Source organism: Corythoichthys intestinalis, chromosome 2 (assembly GCF_030265065.1).
Source record: "Corythoichthys intestinalis isolate RoL2023-P3 chromosome 2, ASM3026506v1, whole genome shotgun sequence".
Lineage (NCBI taxonomy): Eukaryota > Metazoa > Chordata > Actinopteri > Syngnathiformes > Syngnathidae > Corythoichthys > Corythoichthys intestinalis.
Window position 1 is genome coordinate 72689985 of NC_080396.1, and position 19900 is coordinate 72709884.

A 19900-nucleotide genomic window follows, 5' to 3' on the forward strand; every position below is an offset into this window, starting at 1 on the left:
TGCATTTCAGGGACACTTCTTCTTTAATTTGGGACATTGTAGGGTCACTTCCTAACGATTTTGGGGGTTATTTTCTGTTTGTTTTGGGTGCATTTTGGAGTCACTGTCCCTTGATTTTGGGGTCACTTCCTGCTGATTTTGAGGCATTTCAGGGGTATTTCATGATGATTTGGGGGCATTTTGGACTCACCTCCTGTTGAATTGGAGGCATTTCGGGGTCACTTCCTACTGATTTTTGGTGTTTTTGAAGTCATTTTCTGTTCTTGTTTGAATGAGGAGCTTTTCGGGGTCACTTTCTGTTGATTATGGGCATTTCCGGGTTGTTATCTTTTGCTTTTGAGGCATTTCAGGCTAATTTTCAGGTGATTTTGGGACAATCCGAGGTCATTTTCATTGGTATCGGGTCACTTAGACGTTGATTTGAAAAACGCAATCTGGTTCCAACATTGTATCAGATTGACGTCATTCAGGTATCGGATTTGGATGAAAAACAAACGGTGCATCCCTTTTTCAAATGATTAACACGGCAGAAATGGCATCTAGTGCTAGTTTAGCGCCATCGCGAGTGGACAATTTTCAGGCCAGTCTGGTGGAAGACGGCTGAGATTAAAGCTCAACTCTGGACTCAATGGATGAGCACTGCTCAAGCGCCCTCTCATTCCCTCACTCTGGGTGATAGCATTTTTTAATTAAGGTGGGGGTGCGGGGGGATGCGCTGGGAATGATGGAAGGATTTATCAGCCTCCCTTCACATTTGCTGCTTATCCCAGAGCGTTACAGCTCCCTTCCCAGATAAGGCAGCTAATAGAAATGAGCGCCATATGCAGACATATGCACATTTTCTCCGATAATGACGATAAAGGCGGTGGCTCCTTTGTGCAGAGATGTCTGGATCTCACTGGATGTGAGTGTCAGTGCACAGAATTAGCCTTGCGCCGATACCATTTTTTGGCTCCCAATGCCGGCTGTGTGGTATCTGCTAATACAGCTAACAGATTGACAAACTGACAAAACAAAACAAAACTGACATTTACCTGAGCTATGCTAGCGTAGTAGTGAAGCCTTTATTGGGCACTTTTTGAACTCGTTGGCTGTCACCCAGTCAAAAGGAATTGGACGTCTAGTGCCGTTAATTGCAGTAAAGTATGAACCAGTCCTCCCAGTTGAAATGAATTGGATGTCTATTGTTATCAATGACAGGCAGTGAGAAAATTTCTGGTCACTTCCTGGTTATGGTACTTAGTAGGGGTGTGACAAAATATCGAAATGGTGATATATCGTGATACTTTGTATCCCAAAAGGTTATCGATATGCTCCTGCCAAGAATCAAGATGTCGTTTTAAAAAGGTGTCAGTGTTTAAATAATAATAGTGTCTCATGTAACTCTAAGGCTGCCATTGACGGTGATGGACGCCCAATCCGTTCACACTGGGAACGTTCGTTCATTCGAAATAGGGCTGCAGCTATTGATTATTTTAATAGACGATTAATCGATGAACTATTTATTTTGAATAATCGAGTAATCGGATAAGGGACATAAAAAATTAAAAATACCTGTGCTGAGCCTCACACGGTATATATATATATATATTTAAAAAAGAGGATCTATGTACAACGAAAGAACAATTGGTTAACTTACATAGCAAAAGTCCGCTAGCTTAAATGCTATGAAATGCTAACGCTTTTTTACAATGCTCTTAACAAACGGCTTAGACACATATTCCCACAAAAATGGCTAAATATAAATTACGAATGCATTAAAAAAATCATTAGCTCAAACAAAACTTATGTTGGTCTTAACAGGGAGCAGATGGATTCAGCCATGTGAAATGAGATAGACTAGAGGGCCGTGTATCCACCCAACTCAATGAAAATAAATGCAAACGCTTTCAAAACAAACCATCACAACGCCACTTTAATAAAAATGAATATGAAAATGAATCTTTTTTTCTAATCGAATACTCAAGTTAATCGATTAATCGTTCCTGCACTAATTCGACACCAGAGCATTCGCAGTTATTCTGTCCAATTTTTCAGGGCATTTACAGGTCATTTGCTGTTCATTTACAGGTCATTTCCTGTTGAGTTTGAGTCACTACCTAATCATTTGGTTGATTCCCAGGTCACTTCCGGTTCTGTAACTCAAAATAAATAAATGATAGATTAATCGATTACTAAAACAATCGACAGCTGCAGCCCTAAATCTGAGGCCATACTCTGTAAATTTTTGATTGTATCTTGGTGATTTTAGGGCTTTTCTAAGTTACTTCCTGTTCATCGGTCACTTCCTGTTGATTATGGGGCATTTCCGTGTCACTTCCTATTAATTTCTGGTTACATTCCATTGATTTTGATTCACTTATGATGATTTTGGGTTAGTCCAGCGTCACTTCCTCTGCAATACGGGTCACTTCTTGTTCATTCTGCAGCAATTTGGGGAATTTTTGGGGGGTCCGAAATCATGACCACCAATGTAGACTTAAAAAAAAATAAAAAAATCGGAGTGAATTACTGTGTATCTCAAAAGTGAGTACACCCCTCGCATTTTTGCAGATATTTTAGTATATCTTTTCATTGGACAACACTGACAAAATGACACTTTGACACAATGAAAAGTAGTCTGTGTGCAGCTTATAGAGTTAATTTATTTTCCCCTAAAAATAACTCCAAATATAGCCATTAATATTTAAACCCCTGGCAACAAAAGTGAGTGCACCGCATGGGAACAACGTACATCCCTAAATGTCCAAATTGAGTACTGCTTGTCATTTTTCCTCCATAATGTCTTGTGACTCGTTACAGGAGTGCTGTCAGCATTGCTGCAGAGGTGGAAAAGGTGGGGGGTTCATTCCCACCACCATGTTTGACTGTAGGCATGACACACTTATCTTTGTACTCCTGACCTGGTCGCCACCACACATGCTTGAGACCATCGAAACCAAACAAATTAATCATTGTTCCAGTAATCAATGTGCTTTGTTGACATGTGTTCAGCAAACTGTTTGCGGGCTTTCTTGTGTACTGTCTTCAGAAGAGGCTTCCTCCTGGGGTGACAGCCATGCACACCAGTTTGATGTAGAGTACGGCATATGGTCTGAGCACTAACAGGCTGACCCCCCACCCCTGAAGTCACATGACATTTTGGGGGGGAAATGACAAGCAGTACTCAATTTGGACATTTAGGGATGTACGTAGATCCCATGTGGTGTACTCACTTTTGTTGCCAGGGGTTTAGATATTAATGGCTATATTTTGAGTTATTTTGAGGGGGAAATCAATTAACTCTGTTATTATATAAGCTGCACAAAGACTACTTTTCATCGTGTCAAAGTGTCATTTTGTCATTGTTTTCCCGTGAAAAAATATACTTAAATAACTGCAGAAATGCGAGGGGTGTACTCACCTTTGTGATACACTGTATGTTTGGGTTGAATTGGATTTGACGTCTAACGCCGTCAATGGCACGAAAACAGCTGCACAAAAACTTGAGCATTTACAACCAGTCTTCCTAGTTTAAAGTGCATATGACACGATCAATTAAAATCTTAAATAGCATTGTTATTGGAATTATAATGATATTTTGAGACGATTCGACTATATGCAACAATTTGGCAAAGCGCAGATGAAGAGAAATTACTGTTTTAATCTGCTGTTTAGCTCCTTCTGACATTATAGCTCTCCGGCGCCTCTATCGGGGTGATGACGTCAGCGAAACAGTGATTTCAGCAGATTTATCATTGAGCCCAGTGGAGGAGGAAGCGTTTTTCTGCGATTCCGGTTCTGGATTTTTCAAGTGATATTGTCGATCCGAGGAAGCCTTTGGCATATAGCCATATACTGTATGTTGGTGTCGTATTTGGAGGAGGAGGTGGAAGATTCAGAACGAGAAAAAAGCGATGGAGAGAACAAACACGAGAATGATGACTAAAGCATACTGTATAATGTCATCATTGTTTTTATCGCTCTTCTCATATTTTATGCCACCGGAGTTAGTCCGGCTCTTGTCATTTCCCTGCGGGGACTCAGTGACGGAGAAGAGAATATAAACAAAAAAGGAGTGTGAGAGATAGGCTACATGCTAACCCGAACAGAGCGGCTCTTCAAAGTCTCTTCCTCGCCTTTCGAAAACAAAAAAATCAGACAAAACTACCCTGACTCATGTCACACACGGCAGTGGGGATGATTGCCGTCAACGATCGGCCAGCCCCCGGCGGCGAGCAAGTTTCAGCTCGTCGTTCCCCTGCTGCGGCCTCGGCAGGAGTGCACATCGCCAGGGACGTAGCTGGGGAATGAACGCCGAAAATGGTGCATTCTCGGTGGACAAATCGGCCAACGTCGGAGCGCTCTCTTGGCGGGCACGCGAAGAGGGCCCAGAGGGGTGGATGTCTCGACACAATCGAGAACTGCAGAGGAGAGTCGGGGGCTCCCCAGGCCCTGAATTTCGTTGCATATGTTGTCATTTTGGGAGAGCTGGTGTCAATGACAAATAAATCTCAGGATCTGAATCGTTGGCCACTCCCATCTTCATGATGGACAAGCATTGTCACACACAAAATGCAAGCCACCTCCTTATTAAAACGTGTGCTAATGTCCCAATTTTTGACATAATATAAAACACGTAGCTTAATCACCTTAACTTCCTCGTCCATCCAGTGGTTCCACGGTTGTCAGACTTGTTTTGCCCAGTCTTCGCGGTGAACAGGATCTTTTGGAAACCCAGAAAGGCTCACACCAATCTCCCTGGTGTAGCAACAAAAGCCTGAAGCACATTGGGCTGGTGTGACACGAAAAATAAACAAATTAATCCGCAAAATCAGCTGAATCCGCAGTCCACTTCTGATGATTTTGGGCCATTCCCATGTCACTTCCTAGCAATTTTTGGTAAAAAATAATGATCGTTAATAGACATTTTTTTTCCGGATTGGAGTTTGGAATCAATAAGAGTGAATTACGTTCAGGTCAAATTTGATTGGATGTCTAGCGCCGTCAGTGCTAACCAATGAGTTAAATCATAACTCTCTAGAATAAAGCACATCTACGATTTGGCCCGCATCAAAAGATGAGTTTGACAAACGTTTTATAAGAATAGAAATAACGCAAGTGGCTAAAAGCACAGGACAATCACTTTCAGTCACTTTCCCCCCCACAGAGCCAATCATTCAAGCTTTGCTGACTTAGATAGTAAACGTGCTAGAACTGCGGCCTGATTGTCAGTAATCTGTGCCGGGAGCGTCCTGCCACTGTGACACCTATTAAAGCTTCAGGGAAGTAAGAGGAGGGAGGGAAGAAGGGATACCGATAAAAGAAGGATTGAGGCAGAAAACGATTGATCAGAAAATGGCAATTTAAGAGGAAAAACACCATAAGGATAGAAAGTGGTGCTCATTAAAAAATCTCGCCAACCTAGCAACACATACTGCAAACATTGATACCGCAGCGTGTGTCACTTTGCCACTAAATGACATTCATGCTTAGTTATGTCAATTCCTGGCGTTCTATCAGAGGAGCAGAAACGTGATCGTTATTTGGAGGAACTTGAGAACTAAAAAATCTGTCCTCAATTAACTGGTGGAGGTGTCATTTCGGGTTAAAAGAGTCCAGTGTTGATGGTTTTGAAGCTGTTTATGACACTGCTCAACTTCAAAACTGAAGAATCATTGGAAGGGCTTAAGAAAGACTCAACTAAATTTGCGCTAAAAATGAAGTGTTTATGAAAATGATTACGTTGTTATTTCGGGATATTAGTACTTGTGTCAAACTAAGGAAATAGATTAACAACCTCTCTACTGTTCTGATTTCTGTAACCCACTGGTTGTTCCGTTTTGCATTATTTATTTATGACTTATTTTTCTATTTATTTAGCATTGACACGCACTGTTTATTTTGGTTACATTACTTACATTACTGATATTTTTTAACTCTGTGGCAAGCCGGATGCCAAGCAACGACATTTTGTCGCCAAAATCTCACTGTTGTGTAGGTCTGGTCTGGTCTTGTCTGTGTCGGTCGAGGTTGGTCTTGTCTGGTCTGTGTTGGTGTGGTCTGGTCTGGTCTGTGTTGGTCTTGTTTGGTCTGGTCTTGGTGTTGGTCTGGTCTGGTCTTGTGTTGGTCTGGTCTGGTCTTGTCTTGTGTGGTCTGTGTTAGTCTGGTCTGGTCTGGTCTTGCCTTGTGTTGGTCTTATGTTGGTCTTGTCTCGTCTGTTTTGGTCTGGTCTTGTTTGGTCTTATCTGTGTTGGTCTGGTCTGGTCTGTGTTGATCTAGTCTTGGTCCTTGTCCTTGGTCTTGCTGTTGGTCTTTGTCTTTGTCAGGTCTTGTTCTTGTCTTTTCTGGGCTTGTCTTGTCTGTGTTGGTCTGGTCTTGTCTGGTCTGTGTTGGTCTGGGTCTGGTCTTGTCTGGTCTGGTCTTGTCTGTGTTGGTCTGGGTCTGGTCTTGGCTGTGTTGGTCAGGGTCTGAATTTGTCTGTGTTGGTCTGGTCTGGTCTGTGTTGGTTTGGTCTTGGTCTATGTCCTTGGTCTTGCTGTTGGTCTTTGTCTTTGTCAGGTCTTGCTCTTGTCTTTTCTGGTCTTTTTGTAGTCTTGTCTTGCCTGTGTTGGTCTGGTCTGGTCTTGTCCGTGTTGGTCTGGGTCTGGTCTTGTCTGTGTTGGTCTAGTCTTGTCTGGTCTGGGTCTGGTCTTGTCTGTGTTGGTCTGGGTCTGGTCATGTCTGGGTCTGGTCTTGTCTGTGTTGGTCTGGTCATGTCTGTGTTGGTCTGGGCCTGGTCTTGTGTGGGTTGGTCTGGGCCTGGTCTTGTCTGGGTTGGTCTGGGTCTGGTCTTGTGTTGGTCTTTGTCTTGTCTGGTTTGTGTTTGTCTTGTCTTTTCTTTCTTTTCTTTCTATACTAACAGACTGCATTGACAATGAATGAGTTGAAATACAATACACCTCCATATATTTGTGTTCCTGAAAACCTGTTAGCTAAATGTTAATGGAAGACAACACTTCCATGCTAACGAAAATTAGCATCGCGCCACGGCGTTAAACCCCATTATGTATTATAGCCCCTCCCAGTCAATATAGATTGGAAGTCTATTACCGTCAACCGCACTGAAACATGGTTATTCAATGCTAGCCATTCCAGTTCAAACGAATTTGACGTTTATCCCTGTCAAAGGCAAAAAATTATTTTACAATTCAATTCAGTTTTGTTTCTGAAAACCTGCTAGCTTAATGTTAATATACAATGGAAAACTCTATTCACACACTGTCAAAAACACTTTCTTCTTCTACTGTCAGTGTATACCTCTCTACAAAGTGACACACTACCACCTAGTGACCAAAACATGCAGACATTCTGACAGTTACGTGTTGGGCAGCTTTTCCAAAAGGTTCAAATGATGTGTGGCAGGAAGCCTGGCACAATTGTGTGCATTTGAACACGTGGGCGTCTCTCCTCAAAGGAAGTCATTGCAGCTCCTTCAAATGTCAAAGAATCTTAAGTGTGCCTTTTAAACACAATAGTAGGCGGAAATGTCAGTTTTTGAAGGGTCTATTACACTTCAAGCCTGTGGCGCACATTTTTTTCCCTTGCCTTTATTGTTGTTTTTAACGATTTGGGAGGAAGAAACATGCAAAGATATCAACCCATTTATGTCAGGAAGCTGCTAGTAGCTAGTTATTTGGCGTAGCATTGTTTAGCTGCGAGATGCCAGTCACTGTACTACTATTCAAGATTTATCGTATGTGATATTACATTGGAAAATAAGTCGTAAATCTACCTGTTTTAAAAATTCTATGTGGTTATGAGCTAAAATTAGCTAATGCGAAAAAATTGTTGGAGGCTAGCTGAAGATGCCGGTCTCTAATTGGTTTATTTGGTGTACTTGCAAATATATCTGCCTATGATTTGTCTATTAGTTAATTTTGGAGTACAGAGTCTATGGTCAGAAATGAAGGTTTCCGATCACGCGATTTGGAAATTGGACCCGATCACGATATTTTTGGAGGATCTGAATCCGGTGAAAAAGAACGAGGGAATGACCATTTATTCGTTGCCAACCCTCCCACTTCAAATGGATTGGACATCTAGCGTTGTCAATTAGGGCATTTCAAGATCACTTCCTGTTCATTTTGGATCACTTCCTGTTAAGTTCAGGCCATTTCTGGGTTACTTTGTGGTCGCTGTCACTTTCTTGTTTGATTTTGGGCATTTCCAGGTCACTTCCTGTTGGGTTTTGGTAACTTCCTGTTGGTTGTGGGTGGCTTCCTGTACATTTAGGGGCATTAAAGGGTGTGTACAAAGAGTCCTGTACAATTTTAGGGCATTTCTGGGTCACGTTGTATTCATTCTCACTTCCTAGTGGTTTTTGGGCATTTCCAGGTCACTTCCTGTGGGATTTGGGTTGTTCGCTGTTAATTGTGGGTGACTTCCTGTGCATATTGGGGATTTACAGGGTCACTCTCTGTACCTTTTAGATAATTTCCGGTATTTTGGGGGGGTATTTCCAGGTAACTTCTTGTTCATCGGTCACTTCTTGTTGATTTCAGGTCACTTTCTCATAATGTTGGGACATTCTCTGGTCACTTCCTGGACATTTTGGATCTTTTCATGTTGATTTTAGGGCACTCCCGGGTTTATTCATTCATCACTTCCTGTTGATTTTGGGAATTTAGGGTTCGCTTCCTGGTGATTTTGAGTCACTTCCTGTTGATTTTGGGTACTTTCTGATGACTTGATGGGATTTTTGGATGACTTCCTGGAGCTTTTGCATCATTTCCTGTTTATTTTAGGGCATTTCCAGGTCACTTCTTACTCATTTTCTGTTGAATTTGGGCATTTCCAGGTCACTTTCTTTTAGATTTTGGTCACTTCCTGTTGATTGTGGATGGCTTCCTGTACATTTTGGGGGCTTACAGGGTCACTTTCTGTACAGTTTAGATCATTTCCTGTTGATTTTAGGCTATTTCCAAGTAACATCTTGTTCATTAATCATTTCCTCTTAAATACGGGTCACTTCCTGTTGATTTCTGGTCACTTTCTGATGAGTTTGGGACATTCTCAGGTCACTTCCTGGACCTTTTGGATCATTTCCTGTTGATTTTAAAGCATTTCCAGGACACTTCTTGTTCATTGATCACTTCCTGTTGATTTAGGGAATTGCTGGGTCAGTTACTGTTGATTTTTGGTCAGTTCACTTCCTGGACCTTTTCATTTCCAGTTGAATTTGGAGCAATTTCCGGTCACTTCTTGTTCATTGATCACTTCCTGTTCATGGTGGGTAGCTTCCTGTACACTTTGGTGAGTTAGAGGGACTTTCTGTACATTTTAGATCATTTCCTGTTAATCTTAGGCTATTTCCATGTAACGTCTGGTTCATTGATCACTTTCTATTGATTTTGGTCATTTGTAGTTGACTTCCTGTAGATTTTGGGTCATTTTCTGTTGATTTTTGGTCACTTACTGTTGATTATGGGTCACTTTCTGCAGACTTTGGGAAATTCTCGGATGACTTCCCGGACCTTTTGGATAATTTCCTGTTGATTTTAGGACATTTCTAGGTAACTTTGTGTTCACTGATCGCTTCCTGTTGTTTTTGGGTCACTTCTTATACATTTTGGATGCCTTTCTGTCATTTTTAGGATAATTTGAAGACTATTTTTTCCCCCCCAAAAAATAAAAAACTGTCAGTACGTTATCTGCTACAGATACCACATGGCTGGGTGTCGGAATATGTGTCGGGAGCCAATAAATGTTAACGATGCGCTGTACACAACTATTCAAGCCGTTTTAGTGGAATAACGACAAATTTCTTTTGTACATCGGTGGTGTTTCTGGGCGATAACGCAATGCAAGAAAGCCCACTTTGTTGTTGTGTTAGTTTCTCATTACAGACTCGGGGTGAACCCCCCCCCCCCCCCCCCCCCCACCCATGCAGAGCCCCGCTAGACAGGCCGTCTGCGTGTCACTTCCTGTCTACGTCTGCCATGCTTTGCCATTGGCAGGCTATTGTTCCTGGGAGAGCGCGATAAGATCGGAGAATGTGTTCTAATGTTTGCAGATTGGCAACAATTATAGTCGGAGAAGGCTCCCTGAGGGGGATCGGGGCGATAAGAGCCTGGGTGTGGAGGGGCCGGCGTGCGCGTGTGAGCGCGAGAAGAGCAAATGATGATGTTGTATTGTTTTAGGAGCGGCTCGTGCTGAGAATCCACAATGGAGAAATTTTTCCAATTTCCTGCAAAAAGGCGGCTTCAATTGCTTTCTTTGTTTTACTGTTGCGCCACGTTTTTATGGAGAAGAAACCAGATAGTCCATTCATAATTTCATATACTGAACTGTAATGATGCCGATCTTAATTGGAAATGACATTTTTGGAGAAATTGCTCCCATACGTCACTTGCAGTTTTTTTGGTCAAGTCCTATTCATTTTGGGGCGTTTTCGGGTCACTTCCTTATTAACTCATTAGCTGCCAATGAGCTGCCAATCCATTTTTGACTCAAAATGGGTTGGACATCTAGTGCTGTCACGGAAATGTGAGCATTCGAAGCCAGTCCTTGTAATTTAATGGATTACAGTGGTGTGAAAAAGTATCTGAACCTTTTGGAATTTCTCAGATTTCTGCATAAAATCACCATCAAATGCGATCTGATCTTTGTCAAAGCCACACAGATGAAAAACAGTGTCTGCTTTAACGAAAACCACCCAAACATTTATAGATTTTCATATTTTAATGAGGATAGCATGCAAACAGTGACAGAAGGGGGAAAATAAGTAAGTGAACCATCACATTTAATATTTTGTGTGTATTGTTGGCCATAGTTTTACATACAGTTGATGTGTGCACAGAGATATTGGACTGTGCCAGTGATTTCTTTAAGTCTTTAGCAGACGCTCTTGGGTTCTTTTTTACCTCTCTAAGTATTCTGCGCTCTTGGCATCATATTTGGTGGACGGCCACTCCTTGGGAGAAAAGCAACAGTGCCGAACTTTCTCCATTTGCAACTTCTCTGACTGTCGATTGATGAACATCCAGACTTTCTGAGATGGTTTTGTATCTTTTCCCAGCTTTATACAAATCGACATATCCTTGATCGCAGGTCTTCAGACAGCTCTTTTGCCCGAGCCGTGATGCAAATCAGACAATGCTTCTCATCAAGACAATTACTACTAGGTGTGTTTTCTAGTGGGCAGGGTAGCTTTAATTCACTCATCAGTGATTAGGCACACACCTGACTTCAATTGTTTGGTAAAAATTAGTTTCAGTTGCTCTTTAAGTCTCCTTAGGCAGAGGCTTCACTTATTTTTGCCCCTTCTGTCATTGTTTGCATGCTATCCTCATTAAAATTTGAAAACCTATGCATGTTTGGGTGGTTTTAGTTAAAGCAGACATTTTTTTTTCCATCTGTGTGATTTTGACAAAGATCAGATCACATTTGATGGTGATTTTATTCAGAAATGTGAGAAATTCCAAAAGGTTCAGATACTTTTTCATACCACTGTAGGTCCCTTCTTAATGATATGGGACATCACAGGCTGCCTCCTATTGAGTTTGGGTCACTTCCATTTGATTTCCTCATATTCCGGTCACTTGGTGTTGATTTCGGGCACTTCTATTTAACTTCCTGTTCATTTTGTTGCAATTCTGGGTCAATTCCTTTTCATTTTTTATACCACTGTATCTATCGTTCTCAATGACAGGTATTAATTTTAGGGAGACTTATGGGTCACTTCCTGTAGATTTTGGGTAACTTCCTGTTAATTTCGGGGCATTACAGCATCACTTCCTGTACATTTTTGATGATTTCCTTGTACTTTTAACAATGTATGTGTCACTTCTCATTTATTGTCACTTTCTGTTGATTTTAGGGTCATTTTCAGGTCACTTCCTCTTGGATTTGGGTTATTTCCTTTTTATTGTGGGTGACTCCTTGTAAGTTTTGGGGAGTTAAAGGGTCACTTTTTGTACATTTGGCATCGTTTTCTATGAATTTAGGTCATTTCGGTGCCAGTTTTTGTTCATTGTCTCTTCCTTGTTGATTTTTGGGCTTTTTAATTTCACTTCCTCTTGGATTTGTGTCATTTCCTGTTTATTGTGGGTGACTACTTGTAAGTTTAGGGGAGTTAAAAAGTCCCTTTGCGTACATTTTGGACCATTTCATGTTGATTTTAGGCCATTTCAGGGTCATTTCTTGTTAATTGTCATTTCCTGTTGATTTGGGGCATTTTCAGTTCACTTCCTATTGTATTTGGTTCACTTCCGGGTTGGTTTCGGTTGACCTACGGGCTACAGGTCACTCTAGCCCTTTTCACACACCTGAACACAGTTTAAATCCTGGGATTTAAACGGGCAGCCCTTATGTGTGAAAGCAATTTCCCGGGTCGACTGCCACAGAGATAACGAGGACATTTACTGAGTTGACCCTTAGTATAGACCCTACTCACGTGACGTCACAGCCACGCCCCCGCACCATGTTGTCCGTCTACTCATCATGTTAATGCATTAGCGCTTCGTAAATTCCTCCTATTATGGCATGTTTTTCTGCTCGTTAACATTAATAATAAAAATGGTGAAGTCGTGTGTGGCGGTCGGTTGCAAAAACAGAGAAGATAGACGGAGAGACTTGAAGTTTTACCGTATTCTGAGAGACCCGGACAGGAGAGCGAGATGGACTGCTGCAATTCGACGAGAAAACTGGGCTCCAAACGACTACCACAGATTATGTAGTAGTCATTTTATATCTGGTAAGATGCATTTAATATATATTTAGAGGGTTTTGGGCTGACAACCACAATTAAGATCATTTCTAGGCTAATCGCCGACAACATACACTCAGACGTTGTGAATGAACTACCTGAAAATATATAATTATAAGGGGATAATAAGACAGTTGTCATGCAATTAATTTGCAATTTCACTATTGAGGTCAAAAGCCAAAAAATAAATTCAACTAGGGACAATCTGGAGTAGTGCTATCGCACTTCATATTTATTACATATTATATATGTATGTAGTGACAGTGCTATCGCTAAACCATATAAACATTAAAAGCCCTAGCTCCATTGACAAATGACATGAAATACATTAGACTTGACAGTGGATGTTAGCAAGAACAAAAGATTTTGAATTGAAAATTTCGGAACTCACCTTCGCGATCACAAGATAGATTCCTGCCGAATTTTCGTGGACGAGGACCTGTTTCACCCAACCAGCAACGAAGTATTTATAAGCCTCCAAGCTCTTGAAGTTTTTCAAACTTTCGTGAGAATAGGCTGATTTTGTGTGGACAAGATAGTTGTAAATATCAGGGCAGCAGATGTCAGGCAAAGACGGCGAAGACAGCGGGTCGAAAAACATCGATTTAGGCATCAAATATGGATCTGGCGAATGGATAAACTGAAGCTTTTCCACATAACGCCTTTTATGCAACGCATCCAATGAGTTTACAGCGTCAGATAACACCGGGGCTTCCATGAATTGCTCTATAACTTGCACGACTAATTGAAAACAATGAGAATAGGTCTAAAAAATACGGACAATATGGTGGCCGGATACAGCGACACGTCATTTTGTGACGTAGGTGAGTAGGGTCTATAATGTCTGGGACTTTCCCGGGGTGTCTGGAAGCAGGCATTAAATTCCCGGGTCACTTCATGAAGGCTGATGACATAAATATCATGGCGGGCCGATTGTCATTTTCTCGTTCTTCACAGTAAGACGGTAAGTGGTAAATAAACATCGCAATTATCAACATGGCAAACTGGAAATGGCAAAATTAAACTGAGAATATATGAAAATAAAATTGCTACTGGATCGTATAACCGAGGAAGAGAGTCCAATGTCAATCTTTGGAAATGTGTGGTTTATTTTGTTGCCGATGTCCACCAAAAAGGACGTAATATCCAAGGTATAAAATCGCGCCAGCCGCACTCCCTGCACCGAGAGCGCCGAGTCGGCCACATGGGACAAGTTTGTGAACATGTCAAACCGGTGTTATTCGCGGGATATCTACCCATGTCTAAAAGCTATGACACGATCAAATTATACGTCACCTTTCACGGGAATTTACCGGGATATAAGTGAAAGGGGCTTTTCTGTTGATCTTGGGTCACTTTCTAATTATTTTGAGGTGATTTCGTGTCACTTCCTGTTATATTTTGTGTCCTGCGACTATAGAGCCAATTTGAGGTTTGAGGTTTTTTTGGCCAAATATACAAGGACCATCAATAGAGGTTTCTTGCAGGTCCAAAATTGAAAATCTATTGAAAATCTATTAGAGTGAATGGAAATGTTTTTGTGGAAGCTGAATGTGCCATTGGAAATGAATAGGGACATCGAAAATGTATGGAGGAGTTTGTGTCAAATTTTGCAGAATTATCCTTTTTTTTTTTTTTTTTTTTTCCGAAAACTGGCTGACAACTTCTGTGCATATTGGATTTGTGATATTTTTTTAACGTATGAATTATTGCTGCAACGAATAATCAATGAACTCGAGTCATTCGATTAGGAAAAAAGCTTAGAATCAAATTTTGCTGCTTCGAGGATTCGTTTCATTCGAGTGGTGTTGTAATGGTTTGTTTTGAAAGTGTTGGCATCTAGTTTTATTGATTGGGGTGGATCCACTGTCCTCTAGTGGCAACGGGGAATATGACATAACTCATTTAACATGGCTGAATCCAGCTGCTGCCTGTTAAGACCAACATAAGGTAAGTTTTTGTTTGCGCTAATATTTTTTTTTATGCATTCATAATTTGGTTTAGAGGTATATTTACCAGATTTTTGTGGGAGTATCTGTTTGAGCTATTTGTTAAGAGCATGGGGGGGTTAGCATTTTATAGTATTTAAGCTATCAGACTTTTTCTATTCAAGTTAGCCAATTGTTCTTTTGCTCTACTTAGATCCTCATTTATTAATTTTTTTATATTGTTTGTGGCTAAACTCAGGATTTTTATTTTTAAACTTAAAAATTATGATGGGGCTTCCTTTTGATTTGGGGACAATTCGGGGACACGTCCTGTTGCATGGCTGTGTATGGCATCGACTTACCTTAGCGTTAGTTGAATGTCAATGGGTTGTTTTGTTTTTGGCCAAAAATCACAACCACACAGGTTTTTCTGCCATTCAAGATGAATGGGAAATTTGGACGAACATGGCCGTCAATGGTGTGGACGTGCATGGCTGTCAATGACATCGACTTAATTGGGTGCCAGTTGAATGTTAATGGGCTTTCATGGTAAATGGTAAAAAAATCACAGGGATTTCCTGTTTTCCTGCCATTGAAAATGATTGGGAAAATTGGACATACATGGCTGTCAGTGGCATCCCATCAGAAATGAATCTAATTTTGCCGAATTTTCGGGGAACCATGGATTTTTGGCAAATTCTGTATTCAACTTTTATGTCCCTTGCCGTCCTGGAATTTTTAATGTGTAAATTATGTGATGTGGTCAAAAATGCAAAATACATTTTGAAAAAAATTATTATTTATTTATTTATTTTTCTTTCTTTCCAAAAAAATCTGCATTTACGGGCGAACGGAAAATTTTTGTGGTTCATTCGAAATTATGTTCTGCAACACATTAAATGTTCCTAATCCGATTAGTCGATTATTCGAACTAACTAGTTGATAGATTAATCGATTACCGAAATAATCGACAGCTGCAGCTCTAGTATGAGTTATATGAATCAGACAAAAACTCCCTTTTTGAAAAGTTGAAACGTATTTGCTGCTAAAAATGAATGGGGCTTAGTTTTTTGATGAATTTTTGGAACGTTTTGAAGTTGAAACGGTCAAAGCGCGTAGGCTGAAAAAGTGGACCAAAAAAAACGATATGCAAATGTCATAAGTAGGGAGCTTTGCTTTGCACAATAATCTGCTCCAATTGTTTGTTTAATTCAGTGTTTGTTTCGGCAGCATCGGCGTGTCGAGGTATCTTGGACGCCAGTGAGGCCGGATATATCACCTCCCCCGGATACCCTCTGGAATACCCACCTCACCAGAACTGCCAGTGGGTGATCACGGCGCCCGAGCCCTCTCAGCGAATCGTCCTCAACTTCAACCCACATTTTGAAATCGAGAGGCTGGATTGCAAGTAAGACACTTTACAGTAAAAACAATCATCTGCTTTTGTCAATTCATAAACGGCAAATACAAGTGTGCTACTTGTGCTGGGTTGTTGCGGCCAATGTTTGTTAAATGGGCACATAATAAACCTCAGTCAGGGCTTCTCCATGAATTTTGGCCAGCAATTTAGTGGTTCCACACTTAACACCTTTGGCCGCAAGTTGTTTAATTTTGCTCAAGGGCGTAGGTTTGCATAGGGACGGTAGGGAAATAACACTACCAACTTTTCAGTCTGCTTAAATTGTCCCCACCAACTTTTAAGCAACCTTATTTGCACTGTATAATGACTTCAATTATATAGGTAATTTAGATTGTGTTCCCATATGTTGTAAGGATAGAACAAACCCTACCATTAGTAAGTGAATTATTTTCATTATGTTCAGACATACATTTATCCCTTTTCATTTGCTGAATGGTCCATCCCCCACCCCCCCAAACGAACATTTGATTGGCTGATGATTTGACCAGAGGTGGATTGAGTAGCCCAAAAATTCACAGTAAGAGTAGTGTTGCTTCTAAATAATATTACTCAAGTAAAAGTAGTCATCAAAAAAAATTATTCAAGTACAAGTAAAAAAAAGTGTTCGATGAAAGTAATACTCTAGTAATGAGTAACATTGTGAGTAACTGCTTACAATATTTGTTTTTTTTAATGTTTTTTTTCCTCAGCACAATTTGATTGATATGAACTGTTGTTATAATTACTATACTATATTATTATTATAAGCTATTACATGACTATATTAGGCCAAAATAATGACAAAAAAATCCTCCAATTCAGACCAGAACAACAATAAGAAACAAAGAGCGCGAGTGCCCTCTAGAGGAGAAAAATCGTTAACTCTGATTGGTATAATGGAGTCATGTGGTTGTTTCGACATCTCATTGGTGAAACTGAGACGTTCACTGTTGGTATCTCTGGCAATAATAAAGTCAAAATGTAGAATGAAGACAAAAAATGTAATGACTCTAGTGTAGGCCAAAGTAGTGGAGTAAGAGTAGTGTTTCTTCACAAACCTACTCAAGTAAAAGTAAAAAGTATTGTGTGGTAAAACTACTCTAAGAATTATATTTTTCTAGAAAAAGTTACTCAAGTAAATGTAACTAAGTAAATATAATGCGTTACTACCCACTCCTGGACATGACCCAACCGGCCTCCTCCACCCCCTTCGAAAAGGAGGGATATTAGAAGTGTTTTTCAGCCAGCAGCAATGACTGCTGCTGGCCACTAATGTAAAAATACGTCAATGTTGCGGAAGTGGGGGAAACGCCACTAATTTTGCTAAAGAAAGTCCGACTAGCATCAGAGTTAACATAACATTAAACTGTGGACATGCTAACCTGCAAAACTACTACGGTCATGCCAGCCTCCATCAAGAAAAACAAAGTCAAGCTAGCCGTCCGTCATTTGGATCTTTGTTTGCATTATGTGAATTACAATAATGCAACGCAATAGCTAATAGCTAATAGTGCAATTCCATTTATTTAAAACAAAAAAAAAACAAAAACAAAAAAAAAAATGGGGAGCTATCCAAAATTGGGTCCACTTCAGGGGGACACTGACATGAACATGAACTGACATGGAGAAAAAAAAATCTTTGAAAGAAATCACACGTCAGAATTTAATGAGAGTACTTAGGTTCAGGGTAGTCTCGTATGCCTCAGATGTAGATCGGTCCTTGGATATCTCAGATTATCACCTGAACCAATACACATGAAAGTTAGTATACATCAAATACAGATTTATTTCGCAATAATCAGTTAGCGTATTAACTAATTAGGTTCATATTGGTGAGAAATGTAGCCCTGACCCCCGTTCAGTAATCTGTTTGGTCATATTAATGTCCCGTTCCAAGCAAAAAGTGTACATGCAGGTTATGCTGTTATATCGACCCTACCAATTTTGAGACCAAACCTACGCCCTTGTTTTTGCTCCCCTGAAAAAATGGATGAAATTTTAATAAATGAGTCTCAATGTCAGATTGCAGGACCAAGTGAAGACCACATAATTCTAAGACATGAATACATTGTTCACGTCTACCAAAGAAAACGTGCACTAGTTACATTTCGAAACAACCTTACTCGTAAAGGACAGTGTGGCTGGCAACCCATGTGCAGCTGCTTGCTATGTCTGTTGATGTTTGACTAAACTGGGTAAAGTTTAGTAATTTGTGGGTACATATTAGCGAACAGTGGGTACAGTTTAGTAAACTGTGGATTAGGCATGTGCCGGTATGAGATTCTGACAGTATGATAACCTTCAACAAAAATTTCACGGTATCACGGTATTGCAATTACAACTCTAAAAAAAAAAAAAAAAAATTTCCATTGAACAGGATTTTTATTTTTCAAAACATTTTAGCAAATTGGAACATAAGTATAATGTTAAGTTAAAGTAAATAAAAAATAAATAAATAAATAACTGAAATATTTTAAATAAAATTCAAATAAATGCAGTCCTTTAGTTGAGCGAAATCCACAGCTCAACATTATTACCATCAGAACAAAAAGAATTAAATTCTTTTCCATAAAAAAAATATGTTTATGACTCATTTATCAGTTCATTTCATTATCATTTTTACATTATACACACACTCTCTTTCTCAACACAGACATTTGCCAGAGAGAAAAAAAAACAGATTTTACCATCGCTAGACACACTAAACATGCTGAAGTTAACTCTCGTAGCTGGTGGAAAACGTTCATGACAGTGTTTACTAAACTTTAATTTTGTATAGTAAATGCGAAATCATATTGGGGGTATTGCCTTCTTAGCAGTCACCCTCCGCAAACATGTTTTACATGTCGGTTGGCCCTCTAAATTGTGGCTGTCTGTAACTGTTTCTGTAGCCGAAGTATTCCCATACCAGCTACTTTGGTTTCTTCGATGGGTGAAAAAGATCAGGAGACTGAGCAACGACCTGTGGGGGAGGGTTGAGCCTTACAGCTGCAAGCGAGGGATTTCTCCATGCATTTTTGAGACATAAAAAATAGCTAATACCTTAAGGACGGTATGACGGAAAAATTTTTGCGGTTTTGGAACCTTGACGTTTTCATACCACGGCATACCTTGAAACCGGTAATCGGCACATGCCGACTGTGGATACAGATGACAAAACTGTGGGTACATATTAGTAAACTGTGGGTACAGATGACTAATCTGTGTGTACAGTTTAGTATCTGTGGGTACAGATTAGTCATTTGTGGGTACAGATGACTAATCTGTGAGTACGGATTAGTAATATGTGGATACAGATTATTTATCTGTGGGTAAAGATGACTAATCTGTGGGTACTGATTCGTAAACTGTGGCTACTAAATACTAAACTGTGTACTGAATACTAAACTGTGTACTGATTAGTAAACTGGGTACAGATGACTAATCTATGGGTAAAGATTAAACTGTGGGTACAGATGAATAATCTGTGGTTACTGTTTAGTAAACTGTGGGTACTGAATACTAAATTGGGTACTGATTTGTAAACTGTGTGTTAAGATTACTAAACTGTGGTTGCAGTTTATTAAACTGTGGGTACAGATGACTAATCTGTTTGTACAAATGACTGACCTGTGGGTACAGATTAGTAAAAGATGGGTATAGTTGAGTAAACTGTGGGTATTGAATACTAAACTGGGTACTGATTACTAAACTGTGAGTACAGATTAGTAAACTGTGGGTTAAGATTACTAAACTGTTGATGCAGTTTAGTAAACTATGGGTACAGATGACTAAACTGTATGCACAATTTAGTATCTGTGGGTACAGATGAGTAAAAAATGGTTACAGTTGAGTAAAGTGTGGGTA

General features: G+C 40.1%; 1 protein-coding gene across 3 annotated transcripts in view; it reads left to right on the plus strand.

Moving 5' to 3' along the window:
• Positions 1–19900, plus strand: part of nrp2a (neuropilin 2a) — a 150168-nt gene that overhangs the window by 9076 nt on the left and 121192 nt on the right. For all 3 annotated transcript variants that reach the window (XM_057857838.1, XM_057857847.1, XM_057857855.1), the window contains exon 2: positions 15886–16063. In XM_057857838.1, coding sequence (XP_057713821.1) covers positions 15886–16063 — 178 coding nt within the window. The remainder of the gene's footprint in view (positions 1–15885; positions 16064–19900) is intronic.